The sequence below is a fragment of the Pyrus communis genome, chromosome 6, assembly GCF_963583255.1.
Source record: "Pyrus communis chromosome 6, drPyrComm1.1, whole genome shotgun sequence".
NCBI lineage: Eukaryota > Viridiplantae > Streptophyta > Magnoliopsida > Rosales > Rosaceae > Pyrus > Pyrus communis.
Window position 1 is genome coordinate 9,177,471 of NC_084808.1, and position 20,258 is coordinate 9,197,728.

Here is a 20,258-nt window from a genome sequence, read left to right on the forward strand (position 1 = left end):
GAATAAAAGTTGGGTATATGGATTAAGGAACAAGATAAGAGAATGTACCCGATGAAGTTTGTTATGATTTTGCAATGTGATGGTCGTAGAGAAAAAGTAGGTTTGCTTCCATATAATAATGTTGAATTTGAATATAAACATAAATTTGAGTGAGAAAATTTTGGGATTTTCAGTTACAAACGTGATAATGTGGTAGAAATTATAAATTAAGATTTGTAAAAGAAATAAAAAGATGACATTGAAGTATTTTAATAGTAAAATGTTGAAGTGTACAAAGTTAAGGGACTTTGATAAAAAAACTAAAAACCAATAAGATTTCAGTATATGAACATTGGTAACTAAGGGCTAGATTCTAATTTTTTCTAATTGGATTATTAATCTTGTAGGTATATATGTCTTAATTAGGCAATAAACTCAGAAGTCAAATGCAATATGCTTAAATCTTGTGAACTACAAAAATGAAAGTACAGGATCAATGGCGAGTGAATCAACGCACGCCAATTGGCAATTTACCATTATATGTATAGGACTTATAAAATGATACTTCTTGATGCTAGGATTGTGAAAGTGATGATGTGATCCTTTTTAAAACTTTATTTTGACACTTCATTGAATGTGTGCCAAGTAAACCCTCGCTTCTTTTTTTTTTTTTTTTTTTTTTTTTTTTTTTTTTTTTTTTTGACAAACAATAGAATAATTACCCTTAATTCACCAAATTTTGAAAAAGAGGGTTCGAACTTGGATGCAAAGGATAAAGTATACCAACTTGACTAAACTCAATTTGCTAAATCTCTTGCTTTATTAATTAAGGTCCCAAATTTGATTCTCTCCTTCAAATAAAAAAAAGTATGTCAAACCAACAATGTCACTAACACTACGGTTTAGAAGTACTTTTTTTTTTAGCGGGAGACCTCATATTCGACTCATATGAATGACGAGATAATTATGACTCACTAATTTGCTCGGATCTCCCATACCATTGGACTGAAGTTGATTAAATTCAATGCTCGTACCAAATGGTGAGAAGATATTGGAGTTTTCAAGTTGTATATTCATTGTAAGGAAAAAGATTACAAGACCTAACCAATATATGTATGTTGAAGAGAAGGAACAAGCCCCCTATCCCTCCTTGATTTAAGCCTAAAAATCTAACAACCAAAAGTAAACAACCACTAGATACACATCCCTTGAATTAAGGGTATTGACAACAAGAAACACTATTGGCGACAACAATGTAGAAGAAGGCAGAAAACAACCCACTCTACACGGTACATCAACCCATCCCCCTAAAAACTAGGTTAACAACAAGTACACTTCTTCTAATACCCCCCCTCAAGCTGGATCAAATGGGTCAATTGATACAAGCTTGAATCACCTTCGACTGAACTTGATTGTGAACATAGTGGCAATCAACCCGGATATGTTTAGTTCTTTCGTGGAATACCGGATTCGATGCAATGTGCATCACAACCTGGTTATCATAGTGCAGGGACATAGGTTATTGATGAGAAAATCCTAAGTCCAACAGAAGGTGTTGGAGCCAATTAGTTCACACGCAGTGGACGCCATAACACGATATTCTGCCACGGTGCTGGAACGTGCAACAACACTTTGTTTCTTGCTTTTCCAGGAAACTAGATTGCCTCCTACAAAGATACAAAAACCTGTGGTAGACTTACGATCGAGAGAATTGCCCGCCCAGTTAGCATCTATATAACCAGAAATGCAAGTGTGACTAATGTTGCGCATAATAATTCCTCTACCAACAGAACCCTTGAGGTAATGAAGCGCACGGTGAACAATCTTCAAGTGATCCACGGTTGAAGAGTGCATAAACTGGCTAACAAGACTGATAGCATGTGATATATCAGGATACGTGATAGTCAGATAAATGAGTTTGCCAACCATCTTTTGATAGTAACGTATGTTTGGAATGACATCACGATAAGTTTTCAGCTTCAAGTTGCTATCCAAGGGAGTGCGAGCAGGCTTGCAATCTATCATATTTGCTTCGTGAAGGATGTCAATAACATACTTCTGTTGGTTGAGAAAGAAGCCTTTATGAGAGTGTGTCATCTCGATTCCCAGAAAATATTTTAGATTGCCAAGATCTTTGATTGGAAACTTGTTGTTGAGATACTGTTTAAAAACATTGATCTTTGACATATTATCACCTGTCACAATTAGATCATCAACATATATTAGCACAATGAGTTTACCCATTGAGCTAGAACGAACAAATAGAGAGGAATCCGCAGTGCTTTGACGAAAGCCAACTCTTTCTAAAACATGACTTAGCTTGGCATACCATGCACGTGGACTTTGCTTGAGACCATAAATGGATTTATGAAGTTTGCACACCATTTCTGGGTTATTTGATTGAGGATAACCTTGGGGAAGCTTCATGTAAACCTCTTCTTCAAGTTCACCATGCAGAAATGTATTTTTAACATCCATTTGAAGGAGAGACCATGCATTGTTGGTAGCAACTGACAACAACACCCTAACAGTGTTCATTTTTGCCACGGGAGCAAATGTTTCCTAATAGTCAACCCCATAGGTTTGTGTAAATCCTCAAGCAACCAACCGAGTAGTATACCTTTCAACCATGCCATCTAAATGGAACTTGGTTTTGTACACCCATCGGCTCCCCATTGCCTTTTTCCCTTTTGGCAGTTTCACTATGGTCCATGTGTGATTTTCATAAAGAGCTTGAAGCTCTTCTGCCATGGAAATTCTCCACTCACTATGAAGATTAGCTTCTTGAAAACTTTGTGGTTCACGAGCTTCATTAATAGCACTTAAGAACGCAGTAAAACATGGTGCGACTTTGTTATAATCAATAACATCAATCAAAGGATACCTGGTAGTGTATGTCACATAGTCATGTAACTTGAAGAGAAGTTTCCTTTCACAAGTAGGATTGCAACGAACTGGAGGAGAGTGGACTGCAGGCAACTAAGTAATGCCGTTGTTGGATGGAGTCTCTGAAAGATGAGACTCTGAAAGATGAGACTCTGAAAGAGTAGAGAATTCCTCTTCAAGATGTGTCACAAAGTGAAGGTTGCTAGCATCCCGTTCATGCTCACTAGAAATGCATGTTGCATCTTCTTCATTTGGATATGGAGTTGGAAATAAATCCAATAAATGCTCACCCTATCTAGAATCATCCAATGGCCGTGAGAAGTAAGGAACTTTTTCGTCAAATTTAACATCCCTTGAAACAACCATTTTTTCTAGTTGTTGGATTGTAACACTTGTAACCTTTTTGGGTGGATGAATAACCTAGAAAGACACATTTGGCAGCCCTTGGGTCTATCTTATGATGATTTTGTGCTTGAATGTGAACAAAGCCTGTACACCCAAAGACTCTCAAATGTGATAAATTGATCCTTTTGTCTTTTAAGACCTCATAAGGTGATTTAAAGTTCAACACCTTACTAGGTAATCTATTAATGAGATATGTTGCAGTGAGAACTCCTTGAGACCAAAATTTCTTAGGCACATTCATGTGAAACATAAGAGCTCTAGTCTTCTCAAGTAGATCTCTATTCTTCCTCTCAGCTACCCCATTTTGTTGGGGTGTTCCAACACAACTTGTTTGGTGTAGTATACCATGCATGCTCATATATTGTAACATGTTATGAGATATATATTCAGTGCCATTATCTGATTGTAAAACAAGAATTTTTGAAGCAAATTGTGTGGTCACAAGTCTATGAAAATCTTGAAAAACATTCATCACTTCATTTTTAAATTTCAAAAGGTAAAACCAAGTGATCCTTGTGAAATCATCCACAAAAGTTACAAAGTATTTGTATCTATCAAAAGACTCTAGAATTGGTCCCCAAACATTGAAATGCACGATTTCAAAAGGATTACTAGCCCTAGACAAAGAGGAGGTAAATGGTAATCTAGTAAACTTAGAGAAGTGACACACGTCACAAGAGCTTGTAATTTTGCCCATGTTTGGGAACAAAGTGGATAGGATATTTTTAGAAGGATGTGCTAGTCGTTGATGCCAAAGTTGTTGTTCTTGAGCTAAGCTTGAAGTGACTTGAAAAACCTTAGGATCTTGAGTATGCTTAGAAAGGTAGTTGAGACCATTTAAGAAAAATCCTTCACCAATCGTCTTCTTGGTGACTAAATCCTGAAAAATCACATTTTTTTGGAGAGACAATGGCAAGACAATTTAATGAGTTTGTGATCTTACCAACAGATAAAAGTTGAAAAAGGAATGAAGGGACATGAAGAGCCTCAGACTCGACATCACTTGAGATTAAATGTGTTTTTCCTTTTCCTACAACCATAGCACCCTTGCCATTAGCAACTGACACTTGAGATGGAGTTGAAAGTTTTTCAAAGTTATGCAAGTTTGTAGACTTGTTAGTCATATGATCAGTGGCTCCTGAATCTATAATCTAATAATCATGCACATTACCTACTTTGAGAGCAGTTGAGAAAGAATGTAAGATACCTGAGATATCTTATTGTATCACACCTTCATTCTCAACCAAAAACTAGCAAACTGTCTTAGTAAGGCAGTTTGATTGTTGTCACACTAATTCGTTGGTTCTTCACTGTCTTCATGACCTTGTTTCTTGTGAAGGAAGGCAACAAATTCATTGACTAAAGTGGCTGGATTGGAGATGGACTTCAGTGCTCATTCGGATGAAGTGGTGGCAACATGATTTGCCTTGTAAAAAGAGTTGTGTGAGCCCTTAAAAGAACCTTTGTTGTTGTCCCTAAGGAACTTCGGCCTTAGCCCTGGATGAAGAATCCAGCAATGATCTCTTGAATGCCCTCCAGCATCACAGTGGCTACATTTCAAACTAGATCTTCTTCCTTTATAGCCCTTCTCCTCACCAGGTCTGTGGTTAGAAAAATATACCCTAGCTTCTGGTATATTTACCTTAACTTCCACGATGATGACTTTTCTACGAACTTCTTCCTTTTGAATCGTGGCACACACACTTGAGAAAGAAGGCATGTTTAGATTCATGAGGATGTGGCTTCAAAGATCTTCATATTCAGGACTTAGGCTTGCTAGAATCTGGAATATCTTGTCCTCCTCAGCTTTCTTAGTTAACACAACAGCATCAATGGTGTGTGGTCGGTACACATTCAACTCATTCCACATGGTGGTCAACTTTCCAAGGTGTTGCACAAATGAATTTCCTTCTTGTTGCAGGCCAGCAATATCCTTCTTTAACTGAAACACTTGAGCTGCATTATTTTGATTCCCATAATTTCGTTGAGATTTTTCCAAAGAGTCAAGGAAAATTCAACATAACTGAAATTTTTTGCAATCTTACGATCCATAGAGTTGAGTAGCCACAACATGATCAACTGGTCTTTGCATAACCAAGCATTGTAATTTGGTGAGGACTTCTCAGGCATTGGAATAGCACCATTGACATAGCCAAGCTTTGATCGTCCTCCCAAAGCAAAAGTGACTGCTCTCTCCCAAGGAAAATAGTTAAACTCATTTAGTAAGACAGAACTAAGATGTTCTAATTTGGGTTGACATCAACGTTTGAGCGAGGTGATGATGGAGCAGCATGAAAGCTATCTCCTTCGCCATGTACTGAACTTTCTTCATCCATGTTTGAAGAATGAAAAAAGCTCAAAAAAGCTCTCAAGAGAGTACACATAGACAGGCCGGTTAGGGTCATTGCTCTGATACCATATTGGAGTTTTCAAGTTGTATATTCATTGTAAGGAAAAAGATTACAAGACCTAACCAATATATGTATGTCGAAGAGAAGGAACAAACCCCCTATCCCTCCTTGATTTAAGCCTAAAGAGCTAACAACCAAAAGTAAACAACTACTAGATACACATCCCTTGAATTAAGGGGATTGACAACAAGAAACACTATTGGTGACAACAATGTAGAAGAAGGCAGAAAACAGCCCACTCCACATGGTACATCAACCCATCCCCCTAAAAACTAGATTAACAACAAGCACACTTTTTCTAATAGAAGAGTTAATTTCAAAGCTATTCTGGTTAAACAATGCGTAACATGATAGCTGATCTTATATTGACGGACGATCCCACAAATACTCAAGTAACTATCAAATTGGTATGGGAGATATTACTGTCCCGAATGTCACGTAGTAGTTTAGTACATCATATCACAAGATGAAGTATTATATTAATTAATATCTGGCTAGTAAAATTTTGTTTCATTTAATTATCAAGTTGTTTTAGTTACGCCGTTCTAGCAACTTCATATTCAACACATGCCGGCCGAGGTCGGCTCTTACATCACATCCACAATATATATATATATATATATATAGAGACACACACATATATACACAACACAACTAATATGGTTAATTTAAGAGGAAAACACTGATCAAGTACTCATCCCAAGTCCATACTATGGGATCATCCTTGAGTGCTTGCTGTAGCTCAGAGAAGGTAGATGAAGAAAGGTATGTTAAACATTTTCGATCCTTATCCTCTTCTTTGCCTAAATCCCAATTCAAAGTTAAACAGGCTAATTATTAATCTTTTGCAAAACTATTAATAGATCTAGGTAGCTTAATTTGCTTGTATTGAATTTTTGTTAAAAGAGATCAAGTTTTCTTCACCAAAAAGAAAAAGGAAAAAGGAAAAAAATACAGAAATTAAATTTTCTTGGAATTTTTAGGGCTACTCGTGAAGTTGGTGGAAGAGGTCACACATCATGGAGAATATTTTCGTACAAGGAGTTGCATACAGCTACCAATGGGTTTAGTGATGACAATTTACTTGGAGAAGGAGGGTTTGGAAGTGTTTATTGGGGAAAGACCAATGATGGTCTACAGGTAATTAAAAAGAAAGCTAATTAGTATCCTATATATCCTACTGACCTTTTTTTATTTATTTATTTATTTTTTTTTTTTTGAGTAAATAATTTATTTTCAGATTGCTGTGAAGAAGTTGAAAGCAATGAATTCAAAAGCTGAAATGGAATTTGCAGTTGAGGTTGAAGTTCTTGGAAGGGTTAGGCACAAGAATTTGTTGGGACTTAGGGGATATTATGCTGGTGCTGATCAACGCCTTATTGTGTATGATTACATGCCAAATCTTAGTTTACTTTCTCACTTGCATGGCCAGTTTGCAAGTGAAGTTCAGCTGGACTGGAAAAGGAGAATGAAGGTTGCTATTGGCTCCGCAGAAGGCCTCCTGTAAGAGAGCCTATAAACTATACATTTGACTATTTATACATGCATGGTTTATTTTGAAGCCACGGATTATAAATACCATTGATGAAAACAACATATGGAAGAGTTCGTAGATCAAGTCCTCCGTAACTTACAAACTTGTACCTTATAACTCACTATGAAACTGATAAATACTATAATTAAGCAGTTAAACACCATTTGGGAAAGAGTCGCAAAAAAGTAGTACAGTACCCCTCAGTATTTCTGGCACTTGTATGCTAGTGTCTTTAGAACACATGTTGAGGAGAAATATTCTCTTGATGTACTATTTAGTTAAATAGGATTATTACCTTACTAGACTGAGAATATGAACACAATTGATTGTGTTGATTTTTGCTCAAACGTCTGGTCCATAATCACTATCTAGAGAATACTTAATTATATCGATGGTTCATTTAAAGAAATAAGTTTGTAAATGTGGTCCAAATAATAGTTTCATCATTTTTCACAGTTCTTCAACCAAAAACCAAATTTCCCAAATGCTACACAAAATTTTGGCCATTAAAATGATTTGACAGTTGTTTAACCTGTGCATTCTCATTCTATTTGTGGATTGTAGGTACTTGCACCATGAGGTGACACCCCACATCATTCATAGAGATATAAAGGCTAGCAATGTGCTATTAGATTCAGATTTCGAACCACTCGTTGCAGATTTTGGGTTTGCCAAGCTAATCCCCGAAGGTGTGAGCCACATGACTACTCGAGTCAAGGGCACTTTGGGTTACTTAGCTCCTGAATATGCTATGTGGGGAAAAGTTTCAGAGAGCTGTGATGTTTACAGTTTTGGTATTCTTCTTTTAGAGCTCGTAACTGGAAGAAAACCCATCGAAAAACTCCCTGGCGGAGTTAAGAGGACGATCACCGAGTGGGCGGAGCCACTTATAACCAAAGGCAGACTTAAGGAACTTGCTGACCCAAAACTCATAGGAGATTTTGATGAAGGTCAACTGAAGCGAGCTATCAATGTTGCTGCACTTTGTGTGAAAAGTGAGCCTGAGAAAAGGCCCAAGATGAAGGAAGTGGTTGATCTTTTAAAAGGGTATGAGGCTCAAGCCAAGATGACACCACTGAGAATTGAAAGTGTGAGATACAAGGAGGAGCTTCTGGCCCTCGACCAAGCTACCGACGACGATGAAGATGGAGGAGCAGACGAAAGTACTAACGGGTATGGAGTTTTTAGTGCTATAGAGGTGCAGAAAATGCAGGATCCTTACACGGAGAGGAGAATGGCCAAATATGTGTGAAAGTGTGAGAGAGTGTTAATTTAATTTTGCTTATCTATACATATAGTTCTTGATTTGTCAATATCAACGACAAGCAATTATTTTCCATAACAAAAGAAATTGGTTTGTGAGAGGAGCTTGACAGGCTTTATTCCTTTGGTCATGACACAAGTTTGAAGATGTTATAATATACGATTGCCATTATCTTTTGACCAAATTATTTGATTTTGTGTCCCGGTAAGGGGTTTTAGCTAAAGCCTTTGGTTCAACAAGAATAATTTAGTATTGAACTTATCATTCACAAGAGTTAAATCTGATAACTCTAATGTAGTTGTTTGGACCTAAAATATTGGGCCTGGGCCGAGTGTGACTTTGGGTTCGGTCCAAAATGAGGACCTTTAGTGCCCAGTACAGTTCTAAGACCAAATCCAACCCAAGGTGGGATAGCCGAATCCTATTTAGTGTTTGACTCTTGAGAAGTCAGGATTGGATTCGGTTGAGTCCTTAATCAAGTAAAATTGTTAAGGATCAGGATAAACGTTGATAAGATTCGTAATAATCCCAAAATCAATGTTCATAGCTGATCACGACTAAGAAAGAATTAAATAAAGAAGATGGACTAGGTTCGTATTCTGAAGTCCATTACAAATGGCTGAAGCTGATCCAGAGTTCAGAATAAATTGGGATTGGATCAAGGGGTGCCGAAGAAGTACAATCCAAATAGGACTCTACTTCGACATAAGGTAATCAGCATGAAAACCACTCCTATAAGTAGAAGAGGTATTGCAACTTTCAAGGCCTCTTCAACTCAACACACAAATCTACCCTACGTAATTTCTCGCTTTACATGAAACCCTCTCAAACCTTTGAAAAAAACACTGACATTCCTAACTTCGTCAAGCACATCTTTCAGTTCGTATAAACAACGGTGTGGTTGACAACCGGTGACATCTTACAGTTTGTAGAAACAACACTGGAGTCATAGAGTCAAGTGATCTAGGAGCATCTGTTTGTAGAAACAGCACTACTCCTAGTTCGGTTAACTATCTATCCAAGTCTATATCGGTAAGGAGTCTCTGAGTCATTGTTGGAATATCTTATCTCATTAGCTTCTCGACGAGTGAGGTGTTACTAGATCACATTGTTCAGCACATTGAAAGTAGAACCCACTATATGATTGGATACTCACAAGTGCATTTAAGAGCTCGGCATTCCAACCATTGAACCACATTTACAATCAAGACACTTATCTCCTTTGAGTATTTATGTCCTCACAATTTGGTACCAATTCGGCACACACTTATATTTTCACAAATATAATTAAAGCGGCCGAGCTCTGTGTAGATGATTCTCATGAAGGAAAAATTGATCCTAGCTAAGAACATGTGAGAACATGTGAGAACATTTGAACACATAAGCAAACTAATAACACTTTAAAGTAGGCATGCATTAAAAAACAATTCTAAAAACCCATGACTTTCAAAGCCTAGTTAATGGTGAACCAAAGGACTCTTTAACAACTTAAAAGAGAAGAGAAAGTTTGAGTTTCATTATCCTTGAAGCTCATCCTTGTTTACCCAAGGGCTTCACCCAAGTGGAGGGCCTTCAAGTCACCTCCTTTGCTCCTTGGATGGTTGTTTCTTTGCTCCTCCTTTGCTCCTTAAGGATTTGAGAAGAGGAACTCCAAGAACACCAAAAGTTTGGTGTCTCTAAGTTTCCACACCAAAGATGACGTGTGAAGATGAAATGGATGACTTAGAGGAAGGAAGATTGCTAGCTATTTTTCTCTTAGTGTGGCTGGCCACTTTGGAAGACAAAGAGAGAAATAGTTTTGCTCTTTTGCCTCAAAGAAGAAAACCCTTGATGTGGTAAAGCTATAAAGTTCCTTTTATAGCACCTCACATTTGAGTGGCAAACTTGTAATTATGCCAAATTCACTACCACTCACCCTATGGCCGGCCATCCTTTAGTTAATGGGCTATTTGCCCATTTTGTTTTAGCTATCATACAACTTAAACATAATGGGCCTTGTGGACCACAACTCTTTTGGGCCTCGAGACTCGGAACTAACTTGAAAGTCCAATAAGAACCTTTCGTATAATTAATTAACTAATTAATGAACCTTGACCATTCTCAATTAACCCATTTAATTGCTTATCCATCTCATTTATATTTCTTCACTTTCATCCTTACTCGGTTTACGATCTATTAAGTTCCCATTAGCGAGGCAGTGGGCGATTGTTACTCTTAACGATCGATTGTGAATTGAAACTACATTTCAATTCTCCATTTGATGAAGATTAGTGTTTGCTAATCTTCAGGTCTTCCACAAACCATGAGTAATACCTATCAGTATGTCATGGCTACCCAAGCTAAGTAGAAGTGGTTGGAGAACCTATCTAGTTACAATTACAATGCAATACCGTCTTTCTCTAATACAATACTCTTAATCACATTGTTTAGGTGATAGTTTGTTTCATGCCTACTATCCAATGTGATACTTCTTTATATGATTCAATTGAATATGATTTGGAATAAACTTCCTAAGTCATATTCGTATGCTTTGGCCAAAGACTCCCGAATCATATCTCAGAGTATTCTCCCTCCACCGTGGAAGGTTAGAGATCCCTTGTTGTGCATTCATATGCCTACATGACTAGATAGCTTGACCCTAACAATGTCGTGGACACTCTCGATGGAATGCTTTTGACATGATCAACGATCAAGGACCTAACCATTAGACATCTATGATGCCTCAGGTCAAAGGACTACTTTGCATATTGCAACTTACGAGTTCTTACATGACATGTATGTTCGAACTCTCTTTTGATCGTAGTTCAGTGTAGTCGATTACCATTTTGTGCACCTATGAGTTTGTCTCAATGTCAACCACTAAATGACTTGAGACTAGTCATACTGACGCATGAGTTAACATAACACATACTAACCTTAGCGAATTGTCAATGCCTAATTGGCAATCCTATGACTAGGAACGTTTTAGGAATGAACATAAGAGAAAGGTCTCGTTAATATCGTTAATCTAACTTATTTAGATAACTTCTCTCTTAGATTAAATACATTCATTGGATTCCCTTATTGCTTAAACACATACAATAAATAGTGATTAACAATAAGCTTTGCCCTTCATTAAACATATAATAGTTTAACACAATAAGTATTCCAAAAGCTATTACATCAAATGAGTGGCTTTGTGGGCATACTTCCAACAATCTTTCACTTGCACTCAAAGCCACCTTCCCATGTATCTAATACCCATCTTTTCCATATGGCGGTCAAGTTGGATTTGAGACATTGGCTTTGTTAGTGGATCTACTATGTTATCGGCTAAGGCAACCTTGAGGATGTTGACTTTCCCCTTGGCAACATATCTTCTAATGATGTTAAAGCGTCTGTCAAAATGCTTTTTCTTTTGATGAGCCCTGGGTTCCTTGGCTTGAGCTATTACCCCACTATTATCACAGTACAAAGTTACTGGTGATGTAATGGTTGGAACCACTCTAAGTTCAGTAATGAACTTCTTCTTCTCAAACACTTCTTCCCGACTTCAGCTATAGTGACATATTTAGCGTCATCATGGAATCAGCAAATACATCTTGTTTCTTGCTTTTCCAGCTAACAGCCCCAACATCTAGAGTGAACACATATTCGGAGTTGGAACTTCTATCATCAACGTCATATTGGAAATCTGCGTATGTATAAGCTTCCACTCGTAACTCTGTCACTCCTCCATAATCGTGGAACATGTCCTTAGTTCTTCTTAAGTAATTAAGGATCGTCTTGACAGCTGCCCAGTGTTCTGATCTTGGCTTAGATTGATATCGACTAGTAATGCTCACCGTATATACAATATCAGGCATTGTGCATATCATGGCATACATAAAACTTCCTATAGTGGAAGCATAAGGAACATCACGCATTTTTCATATTTCTTTAAGTGTCTTAGGTCCCATGGACTTAGAAAGGTGAATTCCATGTCTCACAGGAAGAAAACCTTTCTTACATTGTTCCATTTAGAACCTACTTAACACCTTATCTATGTACATAGATGATAGGAGTATATTTATGCAACTTTTTTAGCCTATTTCCTTGCATTTTTTAGCCCTAATCCTAGTAAAAGAGGGATGCCGCACATTTCCCTTCCTTTCCATTTCCCTTGCCGTGCAAGGCATCACCTTTCCTAGTTCCTTTTCCTTGCCGCCCCCTTGTTACCCTTTTCTCTCTTGAATTCTGATTTAATTACCCTTTTTCCTTGAGGATTTAGAGTCCAAATCTTTCCTAAAACATTTATTTAATGCCATGCCTTTTTCCTAAACTATATACATAATTTGCCGCACAAAAAGGGGGAGATCCATTCACAACCATTCATTCATCCATCTTTCACCACCATCCAACCTATCCATCCATCCATCCTTCGCCAGATTTCATACACACACACACCTTGTGCCGCAACTTTTCAAGGAAAAAGGATAGAGGATAGCTTGGAGCCGTGCTTGCCATTCAAGTTTGGATTGTTGGAGCGTTTCTAGGTGTATTCAATCGTTTGTTTTCAATGTTTAATTTAAGTTTTCTTTGTTTAATTGCGAACATGAGGAGCTAAACTTGTTTTAGCTAGAGGAGACTTTGAAACCATGATTATATTTGCAATATGAAATGATTACTTCCAGTTGTGATTTCATAAATCGTGAATGCAATTTGCTTAACTGTTTGATTCAGAACTTATTCTTGTATGTTGATTAAGGATGCATACTTAGTTTGCATGCATGAATTTGATGCTAGAATATAAGGAAGTTTCACATAATCGTTATGAACTTATATTCACAAGTAGTGAAGGTCGCTGGTCACGATCGTGTTAAGTTAAATTCCTGGCATGAGTATCATGATGTCATAGTTACGAATGCCTTGTCAATGCTTATGATTTTCACAAAACTTAATGATCTTTGATTGTATCTCTATTATGTTGTTCATGTAGGGAACTATTGAAGAATAATTTTGTTGCTGGTGCGTTGTCCGTCCAATTCAATGACTTAGAGGGTTAATTAGTGATGACACGGTTAATATGGGGTGTTGAGGTTCATGGTTTATTGGAAAAGTAACTGGAAATCGATTTGTGTGCAAGTGTGTCATGTGTGGAGAAGGGCCCTCTAGCTAGCCTATCACCCATTAATTCACCTAATTTCGTATTAAACTTAGTTTGTTTATGCAATTACTTGTTTTTACTTTAAATTCGTCAAAACCAATCCCCCCCCCTTTAATATTTCGTGTTTTACTTAGTTAGAACCTGTTTTGGTTTGTTTCCTTTAGTATTTTGAGTCAAAGTTAAGTTAGACTTCGTCCAAAATCATTCTTAGTTTCTGTTTTGAGTCTATTTGCTTGTTTTGTGCTGTTTTGAGTCATTCTAGTTTGTTTTGAGTCTTTAGAGTCTAGTTTTCTATTTTTAAGTTTAGTTTTGTGTTTTTAAGTCAGTTTAGAGTAGATTAGCAATCCCTCCTAATCCCCGGCCTAGAACGATCCCTACTTACATCTTTACTACAATTGTCAACAAGAAGGTTTAATTTGTGTGCTAGTTTATAACACATCAATAGATTGGGATAACACTAGGAAGAAAGTATTGCAGTGTCAATCCCGAATAGTAATATGTCATCTACATATAACACTAGGAATACAATTGTATCCCCAACGACCTTTTGATAAACACAATTATCGTTTTCGTTTTGAGTAAAACCAAACGATTTGATTTCAGCGTCAAAAAGAATGTTCCAGCTCCTGAAGGCCTGCTTAAGTCCATAAATGGGCCTTTGAAGCTTGCATACCTTAGTCTATTCAGACTTGGACATGAAACCTTCGGGTTGAGTCATATAGAGCTCTTCTTCTAGGTAACCGTTGAGAAATGCCGTCTTCACGTCTATTTGTGATATTTTATAATCATGGTACGCAGCTATAGCAAGCAAAATCCGAATGGACTTAATTATGCCTACAGGATAGAAGGTTTCTTCATAATCAATCCATTCTCGTTACCTGTAATCATTGGCTGCTGGCCTAGCCTTATAAGTCTCCATGTTCCTATCAATGCCTATTTTCCTCTTGAAGATCGATTTGTTTCCAACAGGTACTATACCTTCTGGAGGGTCTACAAGAATCCATACCTGATTTTGATACATAGAATCCATCTCGAATTTCATGGCTTCTTGCCATCTCTTTGAATCAATGTCGAATATTGCTTCAGTGTAGTCTCTAGGGTCCTCCTTTGTGTTATTGTCACCCAGAAGGTGCAATTCCCCAAGATCACTATCCAAGCCATACCTCTTAGATGGCTTGCTGACTCGTTCAGATCTACATAGAGCTAGGGTTCAGGTACAAGGTTGTCAACTTGTCGAGTGCTTGTTTATGGTTCATCATTAATCTCATTAATTTCCATCGTTTTATTTGTAGTTCATTTAAGAACAAATTCGTCCTCTAGAAACTTAGCAGTTCTGGCGACAAAGACTTTCTAGTCGTTAGGATGGTAGAACTCATATCCCATAGTTTCTCTAGGCTATCCCACAAAATAGCACCTAACTAATCTCGCTTCAAGCTTAGTAGTTTCAAGCTTCTTGACATATGCTTCAAAACCCAAAATCTTAATATGATTAAGACTTGGCTTTCTCCCATGCCATATCTCATAGGGCATCAAGGTACTCTATTAGGCAAGTAAGTTGTTGTATATAGAGCATATCCCCATAATGTTATTAGTAGATCGGCAGAACTCATCATAGAACGAACCATGTTCAACAAGGTTTCATTTCTCCTTTCAGAAACTCCATTAAGTTGTGGAGTTCCCGATGGAGTCCACTATGATATTATTCCACACTCTTTGAGATAATCTAGGAACTCGTTACTTAGATACTCTTCCCCCTCGATCTGATCTTAGGATCTTTATTTGCTTCCCGGTTTGCTTCTCAACTTCATTCTTGAATTCTTTGAACTTTTCAAAGGATTATGACTTATACTTCATAAGATACACATAGCCAAACCGAGAGTGATCATCAGTGAATGTGAAATAGTAGGAAAAGCCTCCTCTAGACATAGTAGACATAGGTCCACATACGTCAATATGGATTAACCCTAGAATTTCAGTGGCACGCTCTCCTTTCCCAGTGAATGGAGATTTAGTCATCTTCCCTTTCAAGCAACATTCACAAGTACCCATTTCGTCATTACCTAATGGGCAGAAATATTCGTCTTTTGACACCTTCTGAATCTTATCAAGGGTCACATGTCCAAGTTTAAGATGCCACATCTTTTCTTGGTTAACTTCTTCTCTAGCCCTTTTGGGTTTTGAGGTATTCCCGCTTTCAATACAGTGCTTCCCACTACTTGTCTCTAGGTGAAAAAGTCCCTCTATCATATTACCATGAGAGATATTAAGACCGTTCAAGTATAAAGTGCAACTCATTCTGTGAAACAATACTAAGTGCCCATCTCGTAAAAGCATAGAGATGGAAATAAAATTCTTTAAACATGAAGGAAAATATAAACAATTTTTAAGTTCCAAGACTTCCCCAGAGGGTAGTTTAAGCATGTAGGTGCCTGTTGCTTTTGCAGAGATCTTAGTGCCATTCCCAACTCGCACAATCATCTCCCCATTGAGCAGTGTCTTGCTCCTTGTTAGTCCTTGTAATAAATTGCAGATATGTTGACTAGCGCCTACATCAAATATCCAAGAATTAGAGCTTATTGTAAAATCACTCTCTATGATAGAAATAATCCCTTCACAAGTTCGTGTCATAAGGTTCGCAATGCGCACCCTGTGTTTCTTTTTCCAACATTCATCATTTCCATAACGAAAGCATGTTCCTTTGGATTTTCTTGCCTTCTTCTTATGCAACCTTTTCCTTGTGATTGCATTCTCACTCCCACTGTCCTTTTTGAAACCTTGTTCAAATTCACAGCACGGGTCAATCATCTTTGAAAGAGTACGATTGAATCTGTTCACTTTATAGTTTACTATAAACTTGGTGAAATCATCCGAGTGAGATGCAAGGAAAAAGTCTTGGGCCATTTTCCCATCTATGGAAGTTCCTAAACTCTCAAGATCTTGAAAGATCCTTTCCATCTTTTGTCCATGTTTTTGGACCGATGGCCCCTTTGCCATTTTGGGATTCAATAGACTACAAGCATTTGAGAATCATAGATTACTAGTCTCAATGTCATGCATCTTATGGAAACTATCAACCATTGCACAAGAAGTGTTCATGTGCTTATGTAGCTTTTTAAGCTCCTCACTAAGTGAAATGAGGCTTGTAAGTCATCCTCATAGTGTCTAGCATAATTTTGACACTCCTCCTTTGAAGCTAGTTTCGTAGGAGGTACATGAGGAGGGGATTGCTTGAGCACATACGATATATCATTCATCTTTGAGACATTCTCAATGTGATGATAACAAGCAAGGAAACGTTGGCCCCTAAGGCTTTTTTTATCAAGTACAATGGTAGGTGTAATTTTAGCCATGTCGTTAACTACATAACATAACATAAATCGTATTAGATTGTTGATTTTAAAAACTACTTGATTGGGTGTTGAATCAAATAGTACCACCCACTATTTTTGGCAAATTCCACATCCCTCAATGGAATCCGAGAATTATGTTGAACTCTTAGTGGGGTATGGGAGGCTCACCATTACCAAGCCCACCTCACAATGATATGATGTTGTTAGCAACAATAATGATGAGAGAATAGCACTTTAGTCATTTACAACTCTTGTAATTACCCATCTAGTTTGGGCTCTAGAGAATGATGCCTCACAATGATATGATGTTGGCACCATTGCACTTAGTTAAGTCATTCCCACCATGTTAGTTCGTGTAGGGGTTCAAGAATAGCCTCACAATGATATGATGTTGGTCATCCTCATTGCCTACTGTACATATGAACTCCTCTTGAATGTAAGCACATACTTTGAACTTCCCCATGATAGGGTGAAGTTGGTGTATAAGTCACAAACAATTAGAGCCGACCACGGTGGAAGGCCTACGAAAAGATGTTCAAAGCATCTCTCACTTATCAACTTAATAGTCGTTTTGTTGAGGGAGTAATGTTGGGCTACATAAATTCATTTTAATCTTATTAAAAGAGCTTGGGCCTATCACAACCATTGGTCCAAGTTTATATGAATTAGTAGTATATAATACTCCCACTATTTTGATGAAACAAGCAGGACTATATGGAACTACTAACAAATGCATAACATCCTCATATGGACTATATAGTCATTTTAGGTCTTAGGATGATTATGAACCGTTTGATTTGATCCAACACGAGCCTTGTGTTGGAGGTTGGGTCTAAGGTAGGTAGTTGTTGATTTTAGTTACACGTTTAATCTAATTAAACTGTCATTTCCTATTGGGCGTTGGACCCAACTATTCCAATTTGCATGGAAATAAACAAAAAGGAATACTTGAAATAAAGAGAACGGCTTATGCCCTTTTACAACACATTTCATGGACTTATGCTCTAGTACAACACATTTGAACTAATCAAATTACATTCAAATCTAAATTACTTAACCCAAACATTCATAATATAAAGCTTCCAATCACATAGCTCAATTATCAAGGCCCTTGGTTCATAATCACCATATTCATAATCAATCACATTAACTAAGAAACCAACTTAAAAATTGGTTTTCGGATTCATAGAATTGATTTAAATGGAACTAAATGAAATGAAAATCCAATTCTCATTAAAGAGACAAAACCATTCTGTTATCATCATAATTTGGGCGGAAAATGCAATGACCTCAACTATTGGGCCACAATGCAAAAACAAAAAACTATTGGGGTCACTTTGTAAAAACACAAAAGTCGACAACTTCATGTAATTACAACTAGAACCCAAAAATTTAACAATTACAAAAACTTCATTAAAGGAGCAAAACAATTTGTCCTTTAGTGATTTTGGGCCTTTATGTAAAAACGTACACTTTTGGGCCAAAGTGTAAATACACAAAAGTATCAAAACTTTATGTAATTGCATAAAAGCTCCAAAAGTAGCCCCTCTAAGGGGTGGCCGATTTTAGATAGTGTAAAAGGAGGGTTGGTTTTGGTGAAAATTCAAAATTTTATAGAGTGTTGAAAATGTGAAAGGTATGGGTTGAATAGTTGATTGACATGGTTGAATAGTTTGATTGGTATGGGTTGTAAGATGTAGGTAAGGTGTAGAATTGATATGAGATTTATACGCACACAAATTAAACCCTCTTTTTATCAATTGTAGTGAAGAATGTAAGTAGGGATCGTTCTGGACCGGGGATTAGGAGGGATTGTTAATCACTTGGATTTGACTCAAAAACGTAAAAACACAATATAAAACACTATACTAGACTCAAAGAATGCAAAACTAAACTTTAAAACACCAAAACAAACCAAAAGACTCAAAACAGCACCAAAACACTCAAAACTGCCTTAAAAACACAATCTGGGCAGTTTTGAACACTAGACACAACTTTGGACGAAAATTGGTTTTAACTTGACCTAAGACACTTAAAAACACAAACTAAAGTGATTTCTAACTACTATGACTCAACAAAGTAAAGGGGAATTGGTTTTGGACGAAATTAAAAACAAAACAAACTTTTTAAATTAGAACAGATTGTAAAAACGAATTTGATGGAATTGAATGGATGGGAAGCTAGCTAAGGGGTTCATCTCCACACATGTTATACTTGCATATAAAACGATTTCCAATTGCTTTTCAATAACCCATGAATTCTCAACGCCCCAAGTTAATTAGGTTCGCTTAAATTAACCTTCAGATTTTCCTAACGTTATTGAATTGGATGATTGCATACGACAACCCAAAACATTCCCCACAAGTCCCCTACATGATTGCATAATAGAGATACAAGCAAGAATCATTAAGTTCTATGAAAACCATAAGCATTGACGAAGCACTTGTTACTATGATTGCATGAAACTTATGCCAAGAATTTACTTAACGCGATTGAGATCATCAACCTTTACTACTTGTGAATATAATTCCATAACGATTAGGTGAAATTTCCTTATATCCTAGCATCCAATTTATGCATGATAATTAAGTGTGCACTCTCAACCAACACACACAAATCAATGTAATTCACATAGATAAGTAAATTGAATTCACAACTTATGAAACGCAATTAGAAGTAATCAAATCATATCGCAAGCATAAACATGTATTTCGAATCCCCCCTAGCCAAGGGGGGGGTTTAGTTCCTCATACGCACAACACAAAGAGAATTGAAATTAAACATTGAAATCAAAGGAAAAGAAACACCTAGAAATTCCAGCGACGCGAACTCGAATTGCATGAACCTCCGAGCTTCCTTCTCCTCCTCCTTGGTGCGGCAAAGGTCTAGGGACAGGTTTAGGGCCTTAAGTGTATGGATGCATGGTCATGGAGGGATGTAGTAGTGTTTAGGGGAAGGGGATGGTGCGGCAAAGGTTAAAACTAAGGAGAAAAGTGTTTGGTGGCTGCGGCAAAGGTGTGGAGAGGGTTGGACGAATTTCTGGAATTAATGAATGTGTATGAGAGGTGGTGATCTGATCTAGGGGTTAACATGAGTATATATAGGCACTTAAAACCCTAGGGTAATCAGATATGGACTTGTATAACCCAAATCCACAAGGAATTAGGCTTAGAAATCAGAAATAGAAAGGGATAATGCTTCCTAGGTGCGGCAGGTAAGGAGATAAGGTGATAAGGCTTCTAGAATGCCTTGCAAGGCAAGGGAAATCAGCTTCCTAGAAGGGATAGGTGCGGCACTAAAGGAT

The 20,258-nt window shown here is 37.3% G+C and overlaps 3 protein-coding genes across 3 annotated transcripts; 1 reads left to right on the top strand and 2 right to left on the bottom strand.

The window, feature by feature from the left end:
* Positions 1 to 1,515: 1,515 nt before the first annotated feature.
* LOC137736000 (uncharacterized mitochondrial protein AtMg00810-like) lies at positions 1,516 to 2,517 on the bottom strand. The gene is made up of 2 exons (XM_068475350.1): positions 2,391 to 2,517; positions 1,516 to 2,174 (listed from the first exon to the last, which is right to left on the bottom strand). The coding sequence occupies exons 1-2, from the start codon at positions 2,515 to 2,517 to the stop codon at positions 1,516 to 1,518; spliced, it is 786 nt and encodes a 261-aa protein (XP_068331451.1).
* A 3,876-nt stretch (positions 2,518 to 6,393) lies between these two features.
* LOC137736633 (PTI1-like tyrosine-protein kinase At3g15890) lies at positions 6,394 to 8,467 on the top strand. Its single transcript, XM_068475870.1, has 4 exons — positions 6,394 to 6,446; positions 6,665 to 6,821; positions 6,922 to 7,184; positions 7,780 to 8,467. Exons 1-4 carry the CDS (start codon positions 6,394 to 6,396, stop codon positions 8,465 to 8,467), a joined length of 1,161 nt encoding a protein of 386 aa, XP_068331971.1.
* A 3,548-nt stretch (positions 8,468 to 12,015) lies between these two features.
* Positions 12,016 to 12,384, bottom strand: LOC137736001 (secreted RxLR effector protein 161-like). Its single transcript, XM_068475352.1, has one exon. The coding sequence runs from the start codon at positions 12,382 to 12,384 to the stop codon at positions 12,016 to 12,018; it is 369 nt and encodes a 122-aa protein (XP_068331453.1).
* Positions 12,385 to 20,258: the final 7,874 nt, after the last annotated feature.

Bases quoted from the DNA above. Each gene is read 5' to 3' on its own strand.
- LOC137736001 (XM_068475352.1), bottom strand. From the start codon at position 12,384: ATGCGTGATGTTCCTTATGCTTCCACTATAGGAAGTTTTATGTATGCC.
- LOC137736633 (XM_068475870.1), top strand. From the start codon at position 6,394: ATGGGATCATCCTTGAGTGCTTGCTGTAGCTCAGAGAAGGTAGATGAA. The intron at 6,447-6,664 runs GTATGTTAAACA...TGGAATTTTTAG, and splicing joins GAGAAGGTAGATGAAGAAAG to GGCTACTCGTGAAGTTGGTG. The intron at 6,822-6,921 runs GTAATTAAAAAG...ATTTATTTTCAG, and splicing joins AGACCAATGATGGTCTACAG to ATTGCTGTGAAGAAGTTGAA.
- LOC137736000 (XM_068475350.1), bottom strand. From the start codon at position 2,517: ATGAACACTGTTAGGGTGTTGTTGTCAGTTGCTACCAACAATGCATGG. The intron at 2,175-2,390 runs GTTATCCTCAAT...TAATTGTGACAG, and splicing joins TTACATGAAGCTTCCCCAAG to GTGATAATATGTCAAAGATC.